Source organism: Melitaea cinxia, chromosome 6 (assembly GCF_905220565.1).
Source record: "Melitaea cinxia chromosome 6, ilMelCinx1.1, whole genome shotgun sequence".
Classification (NCBI taxonomy): Eukaryota; Metazoa; Arthropoda; class Insecta; order Lepidoptera; family Nymphalidae; genus Melitaea; species Melitaea cinxia.
Genome location: NC_059399.1, coordinates 2,359,345 through 2,382,367, shown reverse-complemented (window position 1 = coordinate 2,382,367; position 23,023 = coordinate 2,359,345). Strand labels below are relative to the sequence as shown.

The window sequence follows — 23,023 nt, the reverse complement described above, 5'->3', positions numbered from 1 at the left end:
ATATTTACTAACACATACACCATGCGCGTCGATCAAATGTGGCCTACATTGTCGCCTACCCGTGGAAGAATAAGGAAGGAAGGTGAGAGGGGTTGGGTCATCATCATTACAGCCTTTACAGTCCACTGCTGGACATAGGCCTCCACAAGTCCACGCCAAAAATAACGTGAACTCATGTGTTTTGCCCATAGTCACCACGCTGGGCAGGCGGGTTGGTGACCGCAGGGCTGGCTTTGTCGCACCGAAAACGCTGCTGCCCGTCTTCGGCCTGTGTATTTCAAAGCCAGCAGTTGGATGGTTATCCCGCCACCCGTCGGCTTTTTAAGTTCCAAGGTGGTAGTGGAACTGTGTTATCCCTTAGTCGCCTCTTACGACACCCACGGGAAGAGAGGGAGTGGCTATATTCTTTAGTACCGTAGCCACACGGTACATTCTCTAACCTGTCTCGCATCCGAGGTAGTCGTTTTTTTTAGTGGTTCGCATTTTATAAATTTGACTTTTAGTCGCGTAGATCGCTCAAATACCCGTATGTCACAAAGTTCAAGAGATGAAAGTCTACTCCACAAAAATAACATATTATTTATATAACTCTACAGTATACACTATTCATATACAGAATAGGTAAATATATCATTCATCATCATCATCATTTCAGCCTATTAAAGTCCACTACTGGATATAGGCCTCCACATCCACAAGTTCGCGCAAAAAATGGAGTGAAATCATGTGTTTTGCCCATAGTTACCAAGCTGGGCAGCCGGGTTGGTGACCGCAGGGCTGACTTTGTCGCACCGAAGACGCTGCTGTCCGTCTTCGGCCAGTGTATTTCAAAAGCCAGCAGTTGGATGGTTATCCCACCATCGGTCGTCTTTTTAAGTTCCAAGGTGGTAGCGGAACCGCGTCATCCCTTAGTCGCCTCTTACGACACCCAAGGAAAGATAGGATGTGGCTATATTATTAATGCCGTAACCACACAGCAAAATATATCATACTTCAAATTAAATTAATTACTGCGAGCTATATTAGCGGAGATTAAACATTAATTCTAAACGAGACTTTTTTATACGACTAGAGTATAACCCGCAAGGGTTAACTTCAGACCTGAGCGCAGTAGGTAGTACACAACGGCGCTCAGGTCTCAAGTTAACACTTCCGGGCTACACCTACCAATGAGAATGATTCATGATTATTGAAACGCAACTTGATAGTATTTAGACAGAGTATATTTATTTAAAATAAAACAAACATAATCGATTCTATTATAAAAAGTAATGTGATGAATGATTTAAATCGCCCCCCAAGCCTCCACGCCACCATTTTTTTTTGAGTCTCTTAGCGCTCCCTTTAGGCCTGCAGCGCCCACAAGGGGGCATTATCGCCTACTGTGGGAAATGCTGTATTATAGCATGGTCTGGACTAGTTTTTCTCTCCGTTGTTTCGTGTGGCGAATGATATAATAATATATTTCTCACCTCAATGCGTATGGCAATATGTAGTTACGTATATGACATTTGTCAAAGTTGCAGTATCATTAATCTGTGCTGTTAAATTAACGTCTGTCCCTGTGTGTTTTCTTAAATATCATCAAATCTTGATCAAATCTCGAAAAAAGATCACAAAATGAGTTTTGAAACACCAACAAATAATGGAAATATTAAACCAGAACGGAGATACTACGATCGATCTAAATCAGACGATCTTCATATATCGAGAACAGACATGAATATGTTGATAATGAATTATTTAGTCACAGGTAAGGTCTTTTGTGCTAGTTTTAACAAATTGGTGATTCGCACTCCCTGTAAATCAATATAATAAAATATATTGTAATCGTTATAGAACTTTAAAGCAGACTTTGATAACAAAAGATAATGCAAACGTGGTAAATAATTAGTTTTTTTTTTGTGGCTTAAATCTTTTCTCTTGAATGTCGGAAATGAATTAAATAAACTTTCAGAAGGTTTTAAGGAAGCAGCTCTGAAATTTCAACAAGAAGCTGGACTTCAAGAGCCAGCATTGTGTAGTTCTCTGGATGAACGTATCATGATTAGAGAAGCAGTCCAAAATGGTCGTATCCCTGAAGCCATTGCGATGGTTAACGCCTTACATCCTGAATTATTGGACAACGATAGATACCTTTATTTTCATCTACAAGTAAGCACCACTTTTGTTACAAACTACTACTTATCAGTTCATTTTGTACAATAGATGGTGATCCATTGTGTTCATATGTCAAAATTAAATTGTATGAAACTCATTATATATCTTATTATGAGGAGATATTTCAGTATGAATAATTTTAAATTGATAAAAGATTGCTTATTGTAACTAAGCAAATTTATTCCCATCTTATTGTTGTATTGTATCATACTTAAGAGCCATTTCACAAAAATCGGTAACAATCCGTGAAATTGTAACATTTTGACGTCATTAATCTCAGTATTGGATGCAATAATGTCATTTATATTTTTGAAATATAGTACCTTTGTAGTTAAATAATGAATCAGAATTTTGATTTATAGTGTATGTACAAAATAATTAACCTATTCATCAGCCGCCTCCCTGGGTAAACGGTCAAAATGTATACTTTGAAGTTCTATTTTTCAATAACCTCTACCTTCAAACTGTATAAAAAATATGGTAATATGTGGAATATTTTTTTGTTGACACATAATGCAGATTTTTTAACATTTCTATCTCCATTAATCCGTAATAATAATAATAATCTCTATTAATTGATAAAAAAAATTTAAAGTTACGAATATTTTCCAAATAAGTACAATTTTAAGTGATATTTTTTTTTTTTAAAAAACAAAGAAATTTTAAGGAACTATCTCCACCAAAGTAAACTAACATCATTTAGGAACATAAAAAAAAATTAAAATATATTAAATAGTTAATATATTTAATATATTTTTATTTATTTTTAATACTTTTTGTATTAAAAAAAAAAGCTAGTGTATAATACCACGCATCAAACCCAGTAAATTAGTCGAGCGCCAGCGCTCTTAGAGGTGAGGTACACGCCAAATTCTACGCAGCCGTCTCTTTCGCTCACACGCGCCAATCTACTGTTGTTATAGTGTGATAAACCGCATTAGATACTTTCATAAAAATAACAAAAATATGTGAAAATTACTGTAAAATAATATAATGATAATTTCTGTAAACAAATGTATAATTTTATTTTTTTTTCTCACATTATCAATACAAATAGGCATTTAAATGTGTTTGTCTTGTTATTTGTTAATAAATATGGTTGATTGGTCCAGATTTTCTGGAGAATAATAAAATGCCATTTTATTTATATCGTAAATATTCGATTCATTTGTAAACTTAAAAAACTAAAAAAAATAAAAAAAAATGTTTGATAAAATTTATTTTTCATTTTTATTCTAAATTTATTGACTGTTTATATAACATACTTGAAATTTTTAACAAGTTAATTATGTATAAAACATTTCATACCACAGTTATTAATTTTTATGATACATTACAAAAAAATCAAGATGGTTTTTTGGTTATCGCACTATACCAAGTAGCACAACGATCGCACGGCTCGTACGATCCGCACAATTCGACCAAATTTACCTAAACTTGCAGAGCGAAAAATTGTGAAATGGCTCTCAATCTCCTAAAGCTCAACTTAAATTTAGGTGCATATGAACTACCTACAGCCTGACATATTAAAATTATAGTAAGGTAGCAGTGATCTCTTTTACAATCGCCTGTCTGTCTGCAAATTTTGGGTTGAAAATGACGTTGATATTTATAAAATTGAAGATGTTTTCAAGGTTGATTAAAGGTATAAATAGTTGGGTTTCTCTAAATAAAAAAAAATAGGCTTACATCTTGTGTTACAGTTTTAGGTCACCGGCCATTATTTTATGAAATTTATGGGGATTGAAATTCTAAATGTTTCATACTTTGTTGTACTTATACTGCCTCTAATTAGAATTTTTAATTTTCATTATTCTGCCTCTAATTATTATTATATACATGCTGTTATACTTTGCTTTAATATCATAGAATTGCAAAGCAAACAATGAAGTCAATATGAGTATAATTATTTTAATCAATTAGAATTTTATAAAATAAAATTTAGAGTTGTAATATTGGTCACAAAAAATGTTTCTCTTCATATTTTGTGTATTATTTTGTTTTTTAATAACTATAGCCTACTTATATAATTAAAAATATTATTGTCCTGTAGATAAACATCTTTTTCACAGTAGTGTTTAACTTTTCTAAATTTTCTTAGCAATTGCAACTACTGGAGTTGATAAGAGCTGGTCGCGCTGAAGAGGCACTTGCATTTGCGAGCGCAACATTAGCGGAAGCTGGAGCAAACGACCGCAATGCTCTTACAGAGCTTGAGAGGTCTCTTGCTTTGTTGGCCTTTCCAGACCCCCATAGCTCCCCATTCGCTGATCTTTTACTACCTTCACATAGTCAAAAGGTAAGTTAAATATTGAAATATGTTCTGTCAACTTTTTAGTTATAACATTTTGAAAACTACAACCAAAAATAAAAATTAATAATTGTTCTTTTGTTTATGTATGTGGTTGCTAATTAAATTAAAACAAAATTTTAATACCTTGTTTATATTTACAGATTGCAAGTGAACTGAATGCAGCAATACTTAAGATGGAAAACCAAGAATATACTAACCCGAAATTGTGCAGCCTTTTAAGAATGATCCTTTGGTCGCAGAGCGAGTTCGACAAGCACGGTGTTAAATATCCAAAAATGACCGACCTAGCTAATGCCACAATAGAACAGCCCAAATGAGATAGGTTTAGAAAAAAGAATATGTTTAGTCGTGATCGATAAAGGAAGACAACTTTTTTAAAATTCAGATTTATATGTATGACGATTAAATTTATGCTTATAGACTCTAAATTTTAGCCTAAAATAGTTGACTTTTTTTCTTAATTATATGATTTTAAAAATTGTACAATACTGACAAATTAAAAATAATTTATTTAGAGATTTAATTGAGTACTCTGAAACAAAAGAAGTAGAGGGAAGTTTAACTCATGATAATTATTGCTTCAAACATCTCCAGCCATCACCATCCATCACATACACTAAACATTATCTAAATAGTTATTACATTTGTATAAAATGACAAAAGAACAAAAACCATTCATATAATTATGGTAATTTTTATTTTAAACCCTTAAAATTTACAGTTTGTTTTTAACTTTCCCTATAATGTTTACTCGAGCCTGATTTCTTACTTTATCAGAATATCTATGTAAGAAGCTTGTCTTAAAGGTTTTTTCAGTTGTATAAATAAATCTTGTACAGTAAATAACTATAGTAGGACTGTAGATTGTAATAGTTGTTATAGCAATTTCTCCAATTTATGTATTTCGAATATATAGTATTTAAAAGGTTTTAAAATTGATAACTTTCAATATGTCTTCTAAATAAATGGCATATAAATTAATATATATAACCTCTTTTTGATAATTGACACTCTTTATAAAAGCATATTTTTCATGGATTTGCGTTAATGTTTAATATTGCTTTATTTAAATTGTGACAAAGATCTTGAGCATACTTTTAGATGACAAAAAATAGCTAATACTGTTTACATTATTTTTTTATAGTCTTTCAATAAATATAATTATAATTGGTTCTTTAATTGACGATATAAACCTTACAATAAAAGAAGATTATAATACTTATAGAAAGTAGATATTTGTGTAATTTCAAATAGTATTTAAAACCTTGTGTACATTTTTATTCAAAATCTAGTTTATTGTCGAGAAAACATAATTCTATTACCAAATACATGAATTAAAACCTGTAGAATTAATATTTAAGGATTTTATATTTAAAGTATACAATTAAACATAACTTATTAAGTAAATACGTGATATTTTATTTTTCCAATTAATAAAAACACGTGAATTGTCCTATGTACATGTGGTCAGTCGTTTGCATAACAATCACATTTCATCCCATTTCAATACATTGAACAAATTGTCTGATTGGTTGTAGATTATTTGTCACCAGCCAAGTACGTAATCTAGAGCCTTTGATATTATACCAGTCGATCTCTGTGGCACTGGAGCTGAAGGTATAGGTGTAGGGCAAAGTGACCTTGCCGTAGTTTGTCTAAAATAAAACAAACATATATTTATAATAAAATAATAATTGTATATTTACATTATGAAACTAAAATTTTTGAAAGTAACCATTGTACTCACTACATGGTCATTAAAAAGCCAGTAGTTTAAAGTTTTGGTTTAATTATTTTGACAAAAAATCTGATTATAAAGAGGAGATTTATATTAAAACAGAAAAATGTAATTTTTTTTTCTTTGATAGATTTGTATGTATATCAAGTAAATATCAAACGCACTATTAGTAACTAGTGAAACTGGCCCTTAATCTTTTCAATATAATTGAATGGCTTGAAAGGGTAAGTAGAATAACCAAAGCAATATAAAACATTTAAGGCTTCCAATGATTACCTTTCTGTAACATTTCCTGGACTAGTAATACCCATGCGGGGGGGTTCTCTACACTCCACAACACCCACCATAACACCTGGTAATACTTGTCTTCCATTGAGGGCTATGGCCCTCTCCTTCTCAGCCCTTGTTGCATACCGCACATGCGCCCAATTACCTTGGGTTGGATATTGTTTATCTGAAAATTGTTTATAACTCTCATGAAATAATTAAAATTTATAGAATTAAAAATAATAATATTTGTATGAGAAGCAATCCTTCTTTAATTGAAACAGCAATTGGGTATTACTATAATTAAATTGGGTATAACTATAATTATGTATAGCCACAAATTAACAATACAGGTAATAATTGTGTTTGCTCGCAAATTAAAAAACCGAGTTCAATTACAACGACCTGTAATACAACATAAGTAGACGAAAAAAATTAACAAACACACTGGTCGTCACTACGATTTACGAGTGTTCCCATCGATTTCTTTGGGATCCCATTAGATCCTGGTTTCGTTATCATGGTACCACCCTTGGGATATCTCCTTTCCAACAAAAAAGAATTATCAAAAATGAGTTGAATTGAGTAACCACCTCCTTTTTTTAAGACGGTTTAAAATAAACTACTATATATTGTTTTAGCGTTTACTCATGTATAAAATAATATCATTATGGCTCACATTGTTATATTTTTTTTCTAGTAATAAAATATCAATCCTATTATTATACAACAAAAGTTTATTTACTTTACCTAGTATAGCACCACAGTTGCTAAATCTCGCTAAAACTGTATTAGCTGCATTAGGAGGGAAACCAAAAACAGTGACCCAGTACTCATCCTGCTCCTGGCAGCTGTCTTGCCACTGGTTCATTGTCTGATTATTTGCTGATATATTATTAACATACGAGTTGTGCATCATTGAGTTATTCCCATACCCTAGAAAACTATTTTCTTGAAAGAGTGATTTATTAACTGAAGGTTCGTTGCTCTTGATCGTATCAAACAAATCCTCTATGGGTGGTCCAGTTGTTTTGTTAGAGTATGATATATTCGGAGATGCGGGCATATTGGCAAATAGATTTTGTTGCTGGTTATATAGAGCTTGCTGGTGTATGGACATGTTCTGTCGATATATTTTCTGGTCTGGAGTTGAAGTTTGAGTTGGACTTGTGGGGGAGCCTGGAAAATTAATACATAATTACAAAACGAAAAGAACACGCTACAAATATGTGATTTAAGTACTCACCAAAAGCTAAACTGCGTCCTTTTGTAGGGGATAAACTATTAGGCCGCGGAGATAAACTAGATAAAGTCGGTGGATTTAATTCTCCTAATAGAAAGGGCGGTAAATATCCCACGTTTGGACTCCCAGAAGGAGAATGAGTAGGACTTCCTAAAGTCATAGGTTCCATTTTTAATAATCTTTGATTTCCTTTTAGACTGATGGATAATGTACCGACTTTTAGTATTATTTTATTTTGTCTTGATTTTAATGAACACTTAACAACTAATTCACCAGAACACCATCAGACTAAATTTTGACAAGAGCCGTTATAACATTATGTTTATGTCAAAATCAAAAATTAATTGTGTAAGAAAAATCGGATACTCATTTTAAGCTATTCTTAATTCATCCCAGCGGGCCAGCACAGATTGATTACTTTATCTGTGAACGAATATTTATGATAATAGTTTAATATAAATAATGGAAGCTTTTTAGTTCTGTACATATTGGTAGCATTGATTAAATTGTCAAAACAGCAGTCAAACAAACGAATATGGATTCTTCTGTGGCTGAAGAATCTGAAAATTTTGTAGCATATAATAAAAATGAATACAGCAAAACAATCTCTAATACTCCAACGAACATCTCAACTAGTAGTAGTAATATAGTGCATAAGTTATTTAATAGAGAGGTAAGTTTGAATTTGCTTTGGAGATTATATCTTGATTATCTTATTATTTTAGTTTCCGTATCATAATAACTCACTTAAGAGAGATGTTGAATTTAAAAATGACTTAGCTTTTAAAACAGAAGTGTTTAATATCATTAACTTAGTTATTAAGCCACTGTTATATATGCTAAAAGTATTTATTTATTAAATTTTAGTCAGTCATTTAGTTGTGTTCCTAAAGAATAATATTCTTTGCAGATATTTGGTAGTACCTCCAAGAAGCCAAATGAGAAGTCGAAAAAGGTGTTTGATAAAATCCCTCCTCGGTTGCGGTTTTGTCTCATGGATATAGTGCCCATCCAGTACTTAAGGGAACATGTATTTATGGGCTTTTCACAATGTGGACAGTTTCTTCTAAGTTTTACTTATAGTTGTAACACCCAAGTGTATTTTCGGGAAAGCTCAAAATTTACGTAAGTATTAAAGAATAAATTTCATAGAAAATATCAATAATTATTAAAACTGAACAAAAATAAACATTATTCTGTTTACAAATCTCTTTATTTGTCTTTTTTATTATTGAGCTTGCTTGTTTCTTATTACAGGCTACATTTTCTGTCTTGGGTGCCAGGGCGCATAGTTCGTCCGGTGCACAGTGTTCCTCTGTTTGGAGATGACTCCGTAGACAGTAAAGTGACAATATCCATGGCACAATGGAAACACAATCCTGGAGTTCTTGTGGTGTATGGTATTGCGTAAGTATGAAGATTTTAAATTAATTACAAATTAAAAAATAAAGGCAATGGGGGTTTGTGCTTATGTAAATATTTAATTGTTTTTGTTGTACTGTTTATATATAAGTTTTAAATATAAGTGAATTATAACTTCATTGTTTTCCAATGTGTTGTATTGTTTAACTTAAAAATAAAATATAACTGTAATGTTATTACATTGAGTAATTGATCTACATAAATTAATAGATTAGTCATTTATTCACACATTAAGATTATCACATAAACACATTTAAGATCATAAATCATATCTAAGACTTAACAAAATTTAAATATAATAAGACACATCATAATTTCTATTGTCTTATAATATTAAAAATAGTTTGAAAAAAATAATCTATCAAGTTTTTTAATAATCGTGTTGTGGGAGTTACAAGTATCATTGAAATATAATGGAGCATATTTATTAAAAATCTGTATATATTTTTTAGAGATTCCTGTTCTGAAAGATCTTACCTCAGTGTTGTTGGAGTACCTCGATTAGGATGTAGACAATGCTCAGCTATTTCCAGAGATGAAGGTGAGTTATGCTAATATTGTGCCAATATTATAACACAGTTACAATTGTGTTATTGTTTCAATCCCTGCTCCTTATATATGCTTAAACAGGCCATACAGAAGTATATGTTTTGTTTCTGAACCTGCCACTCAGGCTTCTCATTCTACCGATTTCTGTTGAGTGGGATGTGTTTTTTATTTATTTATGTGAGAATTTTTATTTGTTACAGATGACTTAAACTGGAGCAAACGTTGTTTAGAACATAGTTTTGCTATACACACAAGGTTTTTCTGCACGTCCGATTCTAGTATGTATGAGCCAGTCGTCCAATTAGCATACTCAAATCAAATTATAATTTACACAGATTTCATACATATATTAGAAATAGATTATGTTAAACCAGACCAGGACAGAACGGAACCACCAGAGGAAAGCAAATTCTCATTAGATAGGGAAGAAATAAATTCAATTGATACTAATCCTAGTACGCCAGCTTCAGACGTTTCTGCACCCTTCCAATCGCCTAAATATCAGAACAATGTTGTTCAAAACATTTTAGCTGACTTTTCAGACCTAGAAGTCGAACCATACCAAATGTCCAGGCCAGTTCAGTTGCCAGATGTTATGGGACAAGAGCTCTGCATTCAGGCATCATCTATATCCCATAATTTAATGGAAGAGTGGGAAGGTCCATCACCATCAATTAGAACATTAATCAGCCCACCATTGAGATCTCCAAGACGAAGACCCGCCGAAAGTATGTCCAGATTTAACGAAACGCATAGAATTATAGCAGAAAAAACTTACGAATTTGTTGAAGAAGCGGAAACAAAATGCGAAAAACTCAGTATGTTTAGAAAGAGGCGTTTAGCTGATAAGAAATACGAGTTTTCGGAAGACAACAATGAAAATATTGTTCCTTTTAGAGTATTAAGGAGTAACAGGAAGTATTACACGGGGTCTACCAGTAAAAATCAATCGAAAAGGGCGAAATCACCGCCCGTTGAAAGTGTGGTTTTGAGAGCTCACAATCAGATTAGTAGACCGCCATCGCCGACGACTAGTTTAGATCTTAAGAATCCAGGACTTTCGTCACTCGAATCTGATAGAAATAGTGAATCGGAATACAGAGTTATGGAGATGTTAGACGACGGCTCCCTTAAAACAGTATCAGTGCATGATAACACTTCGAAAACATTGTCAGATTGTCCAGTTAGTCCTCAAGATCCTTATTTAGTACATTCGGGCAATTCCAAATGTAGTAAATTCTTTACGCGGTATTTTCTGGAAAGCGACGATGAAATTACGTCAGTTATTACCGATTCAGAAGGTAAGGAATATTTTTTTACTTAATGTTCATAAATTGTAATGTTTTGTTAAGATGCAATTAAGTGTAGTCTAATTTTTTCTTTAAGTCGACATTTGATAGAGTTGACAAATTCGAAAAAAAAAATGTTGTGCTTGTCATACTATAAAAGTGAAGATGTGTACAGGGTATTTTTTTTACAATTGGGATAAACATTATGTATTATCTTTTGGGATTTGAGACTGTATTGTGGTTATTCAAGGCACAATAATTACAGTTGATTAAAAATCATTATCATCACCATCACTTCAGCCTATTGCATTCCACTGCTGGACATAGGCCTCCACAAGTTCACGCCAAAAATGGCGTGAACTCATATGTGTTGCTCATAGTCATTACGCTGGGCAGGCGGGTTGGTGATCATAGGGCTGGCTTAGTCGCATCGAAGACGCTGCTGCCCGTCTTCAACCTGCGTATTTCAAAGCCTGTTTTTAAAGTCAAGTTTGATAGTTATCCCGTCATCGGTCGGCTTTATAACTCCAAGGTGGTAGTGGAACTGTGTTATCCCTTAGTCGCAATTTAGGCTATATTCTTTATTGCCGTAGCCACAGCTAATCGGTCTTTTAATTCATAATCACTCAATCGTTTATTACTAGTCCACTAATATTAAAAAAGACGAGTGTGCTTTAGACCTCACGACTGAGGTAAAATTTCTGCACAAAACGCCTGCACCGTGTCTTAAATATACAAAAAATACTACGAGAGAAAGAAAATGTGCGCTCGCACCTCTCTCACTCGCTCCTGCTCGTTCGAGCACACCGTTCGTAACGTTTTCGTCGGTTTTTTTCTATTTCAAGGTAACGCCTACCTTGAAATAGGAAAAAAAAAAAAAAAAAAAAAAAATTGCATGTATTTAGAATAAAAAAGGACATGGGTTTATAAGCCCGTGGATGTATATGACTTGTAAAAAAAAAAAAAAAAAACGTTTTCGTCAAACGTTCTAAAGTAGTAACGGCCAGCCGTACGCGTGCGCCCGCAGACGACTGCATCTCCGGCTACCACGTGGCGCTGCCGCTGAGCGCCACGGGCGCGGGGCAGGCGCTGCAGGGGCTGGGCGCGGGCGCGTGGGAGCGGCGCGGCGGCGGCGCGCGCGCGCTGCGCGCCACGCAGCGCTCGCTCGACACCGAGCTGCTGTGCAACGAGGTGTGCGGCCGCCTGTGCCGCCTGGGCGGCAAGCACTTCGTCTACTGCTTCGACTGGGGCTGCCACGTCATCGACGTCTGCCACTCCAGCGGCTGCCTCTCGGGGGTCGGTCGCCTTCTCACCTAAACTCTGTTCGACGAGAAGATGTACCAAATCGACACCGACAATTTATACTACGCCAATTCGACTTTTCGATAAGTTTGTTTTTTTAATGCGAACTTGATAAAATGTGTTTTTATATGTAATAAGAAAATTGTGAAATTGCAATGAATAAATTAACTATTAAAGATACCAAATTTCAAATAAATTTCTTAATTAATATAAAAGGTATCAAGTTTTTCCCTTTTATAAGCCTCTATTGTAAAGTTCACTTTTAAGAGTTAGCTTAGTATAAATTGCTGGTGTCGAAATGTAAACAAAGCCCATTATTTTTTCGTAGCGACGACGGAACGAACAAAATATAGTGTATCTCTTTCTATCTTGTTTGTTTGCTATCTGCTGCACGTCTCTCTGTAGGGTCAGACGATATTGTATCTGGCCTTGAAAACAATCGAACCGCGGACGGCCCTTTGATCTTGTATTATTTATTTTTATTTCATTCCGTGTCCTGAAGCGCTCGGGGTGATTTTTATATTTCGATAATTATTATTTAAAAAGGATCAAATCTTATATACATAATTATAATTAATTATATTTAATTCAGTAATTATCAGAATATAAATATATTTTACATTTTAAATAATTTTGTAAGTAAAAAAAAGGTTACAAAACCCTGCATAGTTGAATGACCTCACATTTGGTTTGTTTACATTTGGTATCTCGGCTCGTTGAACGCACTATAACATGCTTTTATTTTTCTTTTTTATACAATTAGGTCGACAAACAAGCGTACGGCTCCCCTGATGGTAAGGGAATACCGTAGCTTGTCTACGCTTGCAACACTAGAAGCATCGCAAGCGCGTTGTCGACCCTATCCCCGATTCCTCCCAGGAGGTCTACGATGTTAATGTATCCTCGCCTCTTTAAAATACTGTCATGTTAAGTTTTTCTTTTTTTGTAAAATCGTATCCTCCTCATTTGTTTAAACATATTTGTGTCTTTTCAACTAGATATTACCCAGTAAATAGAGTACCTTAAAAACGCTATCGCTATATGTTTTTTTTTTTTTTTTAGTAAAACAACTAGTGTGGTTAAAACCACTGTTGGCGAAACCTGTTCTTTCTCAATAACTGTTCAGTAACTGTCTGAAAATCGGCCAACGTCTATTTTTCATTCCCCTAATTTAAAGGGGGGGGGGGGGGGGGGTTGAGAAGGTTAATGAAATATATGGCAAAACAACGTTTGCGAGGTCAGCTAGCAATTGTATAAGTAGTTACGGTGTTTATATAAAATTCATTTTATGTGAACTATTTTAGTAATGTTGTAAACAAGCATCAATTTTATTTGCGAACGAAGCGCTCGAGTTCTCCTAATGTTAATTTCCACACATATATTTGAGGGGCAAATGAAAACAGAAGGTTACGGTTTACGTACAGCTTTGCGCGATGTGGCTGTGGGCGACCGAGGACACGGCTCTGCTGCAGTGCGAGGCGTGCAAGGACGCGTCGGCCGGCTGCCTGCAACATCGCCAGCAGTACGCCGCGCAGGTACTAAGGCATACCACGCCTAGACAAACGAATATTTGTAATATTGTATTTATATTTTAACCTGAATGAGTAATATTAGTACTGTGTGGCTACGGTACTAAAGCATATAGCCACCCCCTCTCTTCCCGTGAGTGTCGTAAGAGGCGACTATGGGATAACACAGTTTCACTATCACCTTGGAACTTAAAAAGCCGACCGGTGGCGGGATAACCATCCAATTGCTGGCTTTGAAATAAACAGGCCGAAGACGGGCAGCAGCGTCTTCAGTGCGACAAAGCCAGTACTGCGTTCACCAACCCGCCTGCCCAGCGTGGTGACTATGGGCAAAACACATGAGTTCACGTTATTTTTGGCGTGAACTTGTGGAGGCCGATGTCCAGCAGTGGACTGTATAGGCTGTAATGACGATAATGATGAGTAATATTAATGTATTTGGGATATATTATATGTTTTTTTGAAACAAGGTTTGTTTTAGTGTCTTTTCGTCTGGGATCTCGTGACCGGCGTTTATAGGACTGAAAGAGTGGCCATGACTGAGGATTCCAGTCAGGAAGGGACTAGAGGTATTTTATTTGTTTTCAAATATATTTTTTAATTATCAATCAAATCAATTAACGCAGCCAATAACATATTGCTTCAACTAGTCAATACACACGGGATTTTAATTTAATTTGATCTAATTGATCTTTATTCATCGTGTATTGTATATTACATGTAAGTGTGAATTTTGCCTATTTCTTTGTAAACAAAATCAAAATTAATCAAATAGGCTTCAAAAGCACTTTCGAATCGTCAAATTATAAATTAAAATTTTAATTACCGATAAAAGGGTAACTACCACCGATGATAATTACCGATAAAAGTGAAATTATCATCAATGAACAATGAAATGCCCGTTTTTTGTGATGACATGTTCTCTCCTTAGTGTCAGGGGTGGAGCGAGCGCGCGAACTTGCAAAACGTCTGGGAGCTGTGAGCGCGCCCGCTAACGATAATCGCCTACTAACCACGCTCACTGGTACGTAACACCACTATCACTTAAGACCTCCAATTCCAAGGTACCAACCCTGTTCTAGATGGACTAGTTGTCCTATAGTAACGCTGGGTAAGAGCCAACCCTGTAATCCAATTTAGGTGCCAACCCTGCTAAGACCTCCAATCCCAAGGTGCCAACCCTGTTCTAGATGGACTAGTTGTCCTAACGCTGTATAAGAGCCAACCCTGTAACCCAATTAAGGTGCCAACCCTGCATTAGACGGAGTCGCAGGTCCCATAGGCGCCATCCCTATTAATGATGCTGTGTGTGCGGCAAATATGTGACAAATGATGTATCAGGGTTTGATAATTTTTCGGTTAGTGATAGGTAAACTTTAAGAAAGATTAGATTTTCTCTATTTCTTTAATTACTAATTCAAAATTTAAAATAAAACTTGCAAAAGAATAAAAAACTAACTTCAATTACATCGACAAAAAATATTAAAGTAAACACCCTATATGAAACCTGACAAACAGGGCATTTCAAACAAAAAAGAATAACCGAATTTGATCAACAAAATCCAAAAGTTATGAGGTTAACACACATAAAAAATGCAGTCGAGTTGAGAACCCACTCCTGTTTTTTGAAGTCGGTTAAAAAGGTATAAAAACTGAACCACAACATTATTGCTTAAAAACTTACTTCTTCAGTTAAAGTTGCCATATATAACGAATAATATTGATATATGTTTTGGATTTGAGATATGTTCATAATTTAATTTATTTGTTGTAATGCTAGGTAAATCGTTAAAAAGACTGACAGACTTTGACAACTGCGTCGAGATCACCAAGAATCATCCTGACAGCTCAGAATCCGAATCGGAATCGGAATCGTCCGAGGAAGACAGCGATTACGACTGATTTTATACCACTTTGTATAACATTAATTAATACATCTTTGTACATTTAACTGCTTTGATTAGCACACCTGAGTTTCGTACTGATTCCTTAACAAAATAAGAAAAAACATCCTCTAAAATTGAATTAATTCGCCTGAATTGATCGAAATATAATTTTCAAAAATTGGGCTTTAGTCCATTTTTAATTTTAATTAAAACAAAATATATCTATAATGTTAAAAACACGCCGATAATTCTTATACATCATTATAATATTATAATATTTGGGAATTTTTTATTATTATATTTCGGTTTTCAATGGGTAATTGGTAATTATAAGGTATATTGGTACGAAACCTCATTATTAAGATAATGTTAACGCACATATTTTCATAGAGACATCAATAAAATAAAATAAAAAAATTAATATTGCATTAAATTATGTTACCATCAAATCTGAGAAGTCTAATTGTATTAATACACTTTCTAGTCTATTGCTTTCTATTTTAAAATACAATGAAGAATTTAAACAGGTCATTGTGAATGATGTACAATAAAATCTCATATGGTATCATTGATATTAGAAGTGTCATTTTGTATGATTATATGTAATTTAATGTGTGTTACTGTTAGCAAAAATGTTGTATGAAAGGCCTTCACGTGTAGGAAACTGGCTGGCTCTTTTTCAGAAATATAATATCAAATGGTATAATACTGATTATATGATTGATTTAGATAATAAAAACAGTCTAAAGAACGTTTTATTCAGAAAAATGTAGAATAAAAAATGTATATCCCGGCTATATATAAATACATTGTGTACTTTCCAGTGATCATAAATGTAGGTATATTTCGATAAATTTGTATAAACTAGAACCAAATGCAATAAATTAAAAAAAATTGATGATACTACAACCAATAATATCAGATTTTTTTTATATTTTTTTTTTTGTGCCAATTCTGTTTAGTTAAACATAATTCTAGTGACTATGTTTACTTGATAACATTTAAAAATGTTAAACTGAAGGATGAAAACATTAAATCTTATACGAATTTTGAGTCGAATAAAATATAAGTTTGCAAATATGTGGAGATATTATAGATTTTACGAATCAATGTAATTAAATTACCTTTAATGAGTCTAAAATGATATCATTCATAAAATTCTATTCTGATGATAGCTCATTGTAATGGTTGTGATAGAGTGGAAGTTAGGATTCGTTTTAAGGGAAGTGCCTGTTTTTTCTTTTTTATTCTCAATAAACTTACTACTATTCTGGTATTAATATTTATAATAATCGTAAATGTGTTTACATGTATCTGTTATTTGTACATTATTCCACTATTTGAATACGTAATTAGATAGCAATCTAAAATTAAAATTGTACATATATTTTTAGAACGTTAATGAAATAAACAATTTTATATTTTTATCTATGTTTAGTATTATGATACAGCGAAGATTGATTTGAGAATTATTGAGGAGAGCTAGTCGCTATCAAGTTGCTCAAACCTTTGTCTTTTCTGAATAATTGACAATGTACTGCTACGTTTTCTAAGCAAGTGGCGTGTCACAATTAAAAATCGCTATTGACTCTCCTCTATAATATCTGTATGGAAAAACGAGTTGACTCTTTTGATTAAGGGTTTGTTTCGAAAGTTGCTGGTCAAAAGGTATCTGACATATGAGTATCCAAAGAAAAGAAATGTTATATATTTTTCTTTTTCTCTACGAATTCCAGCTTATATGTCAGATATTTACATTCGCAAGCTGTAAATTTGTTGTAAGATTATTAAGGACAAGCCCTAATTGCCTATTTTATCTGCAAGAGATTGTAGATAAAGCTTATCAGTAATTTAGGTTTTTTGTAAACTTTTACAGCAACCAGTTAAATAGCCCATAAGTGTACGTACTACTATGTGTAAGTGTTATACTGTCACATTAATCACAAGAACTAAACTGAACTATCACAAAAGGTATATTGCATTTAATAAAATAGTGCCCAGTATAGGGTACTACGAAGAACTTGCCATGAAAATGTACTTTAGCTAGATATGGAAAAAATAAACATGAAAAAATACAAAATCCCTTTTTATTCTCACCATCGTCCAAATGTTCACAACCAAAACCGTAATCACCCATTTTATTACAGCAAAATATACACAACACACTGAAATATTCTCTAATGTATTTATCACTGCTTTTCTTACGATATTAATTTAGCTCTAAAGATTTTATTTTTATTTTTGTGTCATACATACAGCTACTGAACTATTTATTGCTTACTTTTAAAATCTATAGGTCCATTACAAACGCCTGTTGAAGATACAATGTATATATTACAACATCAACACTATCGTGTTTATAATGGGATGAGATAGTCAAAAAATTGCTATGCTTCAATTTCAGATAACCTAATAAGTCCTATCATTTGTTAAGAACGCAACAGAACAGAACAGATATGTCAATTGCGCATTTCGCAATGCGTTGTTAGAGGAAATAGGGGAGGAACTACTTCTTAGTAAGTTTATCTTGCGATTTTTTGTGTTTTCAAACATAATTCAATATTTTGTGTTTCTTGTTTTATTTTTTGTCTTTATATTTAAATATTAATGTGTAACACCATACATTTGGGTCCTTTTTTTGCCAATTAAAATATCAATCTATAGTAAGAGGCACAAGCTTTTCTGTAACCGCCTTGCGCAATATATGATTATTTAGGTTTTATTTAAATGCTAGCAAAACTATGGGTAATATAATAGCAAGTTTAGTATAATACTAGGGTTTGGTATTGAGAGTTAAAAAGTTATTACTAACATTTGGGCTAAAATAATAGATGTAGTACTTTTATATAACGCAAATGTGATGAACGTTACGTCATACTTTTGGAAGAATTAAATTTATTACTTACAATTATTTACGATCTAAATATTATGTTTAATACGGACACATTCATATTTGTAAACTACTTGCATAGAACAAAAACTATTTTATTAAATTTTACAAATGTATAGTAGACTATTTTTTCTATAAAACATCACTCAAATTTCCATAAAAATCTATGTGAATAATTAAATTTAACATGTTAATATGATGCAGTAATTTTAAACTAAAATATATCGAGTGATATTACTCTTAATTTACAGACATAGCTCGTCTATTGTATATTGTATGTGTATTTTACAAATTTCTGTAATAAAGTTACTGGTTCACTGTCTTGTAATTATAAAAGTCGATTAAGCAATTCCAAGAATCGGTTAGTGTTTGGTCACAATCCAAATGCGTCTTCACACTCTGTTTCCTGTTCCTGCTCCAAGGCAGGTTGAAGGTGTCCACATTCTTCGATCATGCAATCGAGACTCAACCTTTCGATATCATCCCAAGACAACTTGTTGAATTTTTCTTCCACTACTTTTAACAAACGATTTGCTGCATTTTTAGCCTCCATTTCTGACATGCCATGCTTTTTGAAATATTTCGTGGATACTTCTAAGAGGCCCTCAGGTTTCTTAACAACTAGGTTTAACTTTGTACCGTTTTTGATTTGAGGGTAGGATTGTACTGTTTGATCGTCTGCTAGAGTTCGGCCTAGTAGTAAGAGTTTCTGTTCCGATATAGGTATCCTTAGCGTCGTTGCAATGTGTGATTTGATTTCTGATATTTTTGTTGATGGTTGAACCTTAAACGAATAAACACAGAAATTTATTAATTAATTAGTAACGCTGTGGTTACAATTCGTAAATAGATAACGAACCTGTAAACTACATTCGCCGCCTTGTAACTGCTTTATAATAATATTCATGATTTCTGGACCTTTATTATTTCTTTATTTAAATATATGAAACAAAATTTATACAATATTACTTATTTTAAACAAATAGTATTTAATGTGATCATTGACAAATGTCATTATTCAATATTGACAACAGATTGACAGATTTAATTTGACTGCGTAAGATTGGTTGCACAGACTAGTGAGATGCTAGTGAGAGACAGTATTATCAAAGAAAAATAATTTTAACAAGTTTTAGCATATAATTTTTTGTATTCGTATCTATGTATAATAAACTATAGATTGCTGGTTATGTAAAAAAAGACAATATTCTTCAAATTGATCAATATTTAATCTTAATTTTTTTTCAAATAATGTGTGGAAATAAGTCAACGTAAATTGTATTAAATATTTAAAACAACATCATAAGGGTATTTTGATATTTTATGATTTTTTAAATGTAATATAATGTATGGTATGTATATTGTTTTCTAATGTTTACGCGAATTTTACTCATTATAATGAAACAACTTTTTTCGGATTTTATCGTGGTTTATTAATTTTTTAAATGCTTGAAGAGTCCTCCCGTGACCATGGTGCGATAAAATCAGAAAAAGTTGTTTCATTATAATAATGTATGTATTATAAATTTGTGTGCATTGTTTACTTAAAAAACCGTAGTTGTGCTAAGTTCATGAAGTTTAAGCAGAAAAAGTTTTTTGAAACTACTTATTCGTCTTTTTTATTACAAATAAAATACTAAGTGTCAGTTCTTTAAGTCAATCTTTTCTTTCTCATTTTGTAATTTAACTACTATAAGCTAATAATTTACATATTGGAATATTTGGTTGTACTTATATAGGTACATATTAAATTGAAAATATATTTTACGTTTTAAAATTATATGTATGTTAAATATTATAAGGCCATCTAGATTTTTAACTCGTTGAAGTAAAAAAATAAAACAATACATTGACATTTTTTCTTGTCGTTATTACTAATAAATAAAATTAATTACCAAGGTGATAGTTAAATACTTGCTATCTGTTAAAACACCTGTGATATCTCACAAATAAATATTAACAACAATATTATGAATTCAAATATGAGTGAACAAAATGAAAATATTAAAGATAAACTCATTACGTATGGCGGTACAAAAGTTATGTCTGTCTACGTGTGTGAAGTTGAAGGTATTCATTTATAAATATTTTATGTGCAATAATAAATTATAGCAAATTTAAAAATATTACATAAATAGGTATTTTAATAAATGAAAAAATAAGAAAACCATTTATTTTCTTAAAGTATAAAAAATCGAAAAAATTTAAAAAAATCTTTAAATACTCCTTGATATAATTTTATTTCATAAAATAACAATAGTTACATTTAATAATATTTTCACTTTATGTATGTAATTTAATTGAATATAATTATTTTTAGCACTTGAAATTAAATTTTAGAGCACTTAAAATTATTATTTTTTTTTATTGTAGTTGCCTTTTAGCAGAAGTAAAATTAAAATAATTAAGAAACTTTCCTCAGAAAAACTAATTTTATCAATATTGTATACGAAGTTACTATAACATTTTTTTACCAAAAAAGCGCCCTCTATTACTGTAGAACAAAATTATAATTATTGTCATTGACTTTTGGATAGGTTTTGCCCGGACGGATCCGTAGCCTAGGAAACGGGTGTAGCTACAACAACACTGCAAGTTACATAAAAATCTTGTTGAATCCTTATGAAACTATAAATTCACATTTACTCTTAAATTGATTATATAGAACATTTTATTTGAGGTGTCTAGCGTAAATGGTTAAAGTGATGAGTTTTTTGACAGATTAGAATGGCTGGCAGGTAGGATATTATTTTAATTTTAATAATTATTAATTTCAAGAAAAACAAAAATTATGTTATGTGTATTTATTAAGCCTTGATATAGAGACGTAAACCGTGCTGTTTCTAAAGTAGGGAATGGTCTAAAACATTCCCCTCTTTTCCGTACCTTATCAAGGTGAAAAAGCGATCGCCTATCAATTTTATCATAGTAGTCGGGATAGGAGGGTAACCGGTGCCTGGTACGACCACCCACTCATATACCTCCCAAAATGCGAACGACATTGTCTCCCTAATGTTATTGATAATGAGTAGCTTCAAACTAATATAAATGGATTAACTACAATATCAGCTGATATTAGCACACATATTTTCCTTTAGCAAAAAATAAGCTGACATGTCTCCTACCTTATTTTCTTTACTTACAAATAAAATAAATACAAACTATAAAAACACCAATAAATGAAAAAAAAAACTAATTTAAATATTTACTTTAAATAAATAATGTTATTGTTATATATATTATTGTTGTACAAGGATACAAATAATAAACAAACTTTTTCACATAAACAAAATATCACTTATAATATACATTAATTTACTTATACCACAACACATAACTAATATAACTGCCAATTTATCTATACTGGGGTAATATTGTGCAGCCATGCATATTACACGAATGGCAGGTGATGTCAACCATGCGTAACACACCTGCACACCCCCACTGACTGTATCACAAAACTAACACACAAACGAGCCATCAGCCTAATAAAATGACAAAACTATACAATCTGTACCTTGGAAACAGTCGTTTGATCAATACGAAGTACTGAATGCCAGTGGATACTTTTTATAATGTGCTACATGAGTGCGAGTGTGCTTCTGTTTTATGTTGTGTAATATTATTTGCGTAAAATGTCCGAGATGGGATTTGAGAACGTGTTTTACCTGGAGAGTGAGTACAGACTAGAGGGACGAGTGAAGGTGCGGAGGGACGGTGTTGCCAGGTTACACCCCAGATACTCCGCACTGGAGCTTGAAACAGATCAATAACATCTCTATCACCTTGGACTGTGTTATGCAAGATTTTGCTATTCGATTATATACTATTTGATATTTTATTCTCACGGATTAATATTTTGTAGCAAAATTTGCATAACTTTACAAAATTGCTTAAAAAGTATTCCTTATAAGCAGTTCTCTGAATACTTTTATAAGATATCTTATTATTTATTAACAATAATGTATAATTTTAATATATTAATTATTTATTTTTTAATCACTAGATAACAAAAAATATAGGGAACTCTTTCATTATATCAGATTACAATTAGATACAGGTATCAGAAGAGGGAAAAATAATTTCAATCATACAATTAGAGAGGATTAGGGAGAGTGCAGGGATTAAATATCCATTGTACCTTAATAATTGGTATTTTTTTCAATTTTAATACTTTATTTTAGTATTACAATATCAATTACAGTTTTTTTGTTTTAAGTAACACTGCAAAAAATTGCTGAATATATATGAACATTTCATTTAAAATTTATTTAATAAAAATTGAAGCATAATATTAAATGCAAATATCAATTTATCTTATAATTATGGATATCTTTTGAATCTATGTAATCTTTGAGTAAAATAAGTTAAATTTAAAAAGTTGTTTTTAAGTAACTGAACAGTATGATTTTTAGTTTTCACTAAACTGATTTC

The 23,023-nt window shown here is 32.2% G+C and overlaps 4 protein-coding genes and 1 long non-coding RNA gene across 5 annotated transcripts; 3 read left to right on the top strand and 2 right to left on the bottom strand.

The window, feature by feature from the left end:
- Positions 1-1,528: 1,528 nt before the first annotated feature.
- On the top strand, positions 1,529-5,881 carry LOC123654172 (glucose-induced degradation protein 8-B homolog). The gene is made up of 4 exons (XM_045590094.1): positions 1,529-1,753; positions 1,958-2,154; positions 4,262-4,459; positions 4,615-5,881. The coding sequence occupies exons 1-4, from the start codon at positions 1,621-1,623 to the stop codon at positions 4,789-4,791; spliced, it is 705 nt and encodes a 234-aa protein (XP_045446050.1). The 5' UTR covers positions 1,529-1,620; the 3' UTR covers positions 4,792-5,881.
- On the bottom strand, positions 5,873-8,059 carry LOC123654171 (nucleoporin Nup35). The gene is made up of 4 exons (XM_045590092.1): positions 7,726-8,059; positions 7,230-7,658; positions 6,489-6,666; positions 5,873-6,129 (listed from the first exon to the last, which is right to left on the bottom strand). Exons 1-4 carry the CDS (start codon positions 7,889-7,891, stop codon positions 6,021-6,023), a joined length of 882 nt encoding a protein of 293 aa, XP_045446048.1. The 5' UTR covers positions 7,892-8,059; the 3' UTR covers positions 5,873-6,020.
- A 169-nt stretch (positions 8,060-8,228) lies between these two features.
- Positions 8,229-15,779, top strand: LOC123654170. The gene is made up of 10 exons (XM_045590091.1): positions 8,229-8,395; positions 8,633-8,847; positions 8,980-9,129; positions 9,597-9,685; positions 9,894-10,994; positions 12,010-12,278; positions 13,709-13,819; positions 14,295-14,382; positions 14,745-14,837; positions 15,594-15,779. Exons 1-10 carry the CDS (start codon positions 8,258-8,260, stop codon positions 15,713-15,715), a joined length of 2,376 nt encoding a protein of 791 aa, XP_045446047.1. The 5' UTR covers positions 8,229-8,257; the 3' UTR covers positions 15,716-15,779.
- On the top strand, positions 14,844-15,238 carry LOC123654175. The gene is made up of 2 exons (XR_006743201.1): positions 14,844-14,953; positions 15,057-15,238. It is a non-coding gene; the product is annotated as an uncharacterized LOC123654175 (long non-coding RNA).
- Positions 15,780-17,768: 1,989 nt separating the features above from the next.
- Positions 17,769-19,638, bottom strand: LOC123654174 (ubiquitin-like protein 4A-B). The gene is made up of 2 exons (XM_045590096.1): positions 19,449-19,638; positions 17,769-19,373 (listed from the first exon to the last, which is right to left on the bottom strand). Exons 1-2 carry the CDS (start codon positions 19,494-19,496, stop codon positions 18,963-18,965), a joined length of 459 nt encoding a protein of 152 aa, XP_045446052.1. The 5' UTR covers positions 19,497-19,638; the 3' UTR covers positions 17,769-18,962.
- Between the last annotated feature and the right edge of the window lie 3,385 nt (positions 19,639-23,023).

Bases quoted from the DNA above. Each gene is read 5' to 3' on its own strand.
- LOC123654170 (XM_045590091.1), top strand. From the start codon at position 8,258: ATGGATTCTTCTGTGGCTGAAGAATCTGAAAATTTTGTAGCATATAAT. The intron at 10,995-12,009 runs GTAAGGAATATT...GTGCGCCCGCAG, and splicing joins AGTTATTACCGATTCAGAAG to ACGACTGCATCTCCGGCTAC. The intron at 13,820-14,294 runs GTACTAAGGCAT...GGTTTGTTTTAG, and splicing joins GCCAGCAGTACGCCGCGCAG to TGTCTTTTCGTCTGGGATCT.
- LOC123654171 (XM_045590092.1), bottom strand. From the start codon at position 7,891: ATGGAACCTATGACTTTAGGAAGTCCTACTCATTCTCCTTCTGGGAGT. The intron at 6,667-7,229 runs GTAAAGTAAATA...AACAATTTTCAG, and splicing joins CAACTGTGGTGCTATACTAG to ATAAACAATATCCAACCCAA. The intron at 6,130-6,488 runs GTAATCATTGGA...GTTTTATTTTAG, and splicing joins CCAGGAAATGTTACAGAAAG to ACAAACTACGGCAAGGTCAC.
- LOC123654172 (XM_045590094.1), top strand. From the start codon at position 1,621: ATGAGTTTTGAAACACCAACAAATAATGGAAATATTAAACCAGAACGG. The intron at 1,754-1,957 runs GTAAGGTCTTTT...ATAAACTTTCAG, and splicing joins AATGAATTATTTAGTCACAG to AAGGTTTTAAGGAAGCAGCT. The intron at 2,155-4,261 runs GTAAGCACCACT...AAATTTTCTTAG, and splicing joins ACCTTTATTTTCATCTACAA to CAATTGCAACTACTGGAGTT.
- LOC123654174 (XM_045590096.1), bottom strand. From the start codon at position 19,496: ATGAATATTATTATAAAGCAGTTACAAGGCGGCGAATGTAGTTTACAG. The intron at 19,374-19,448 runs GTTCGTTATCTA...TATTCGTTTAAG, and splicing joins GCGGCGAATGTAGTTTACAG to GTTCAACCATCAACAAAAAT.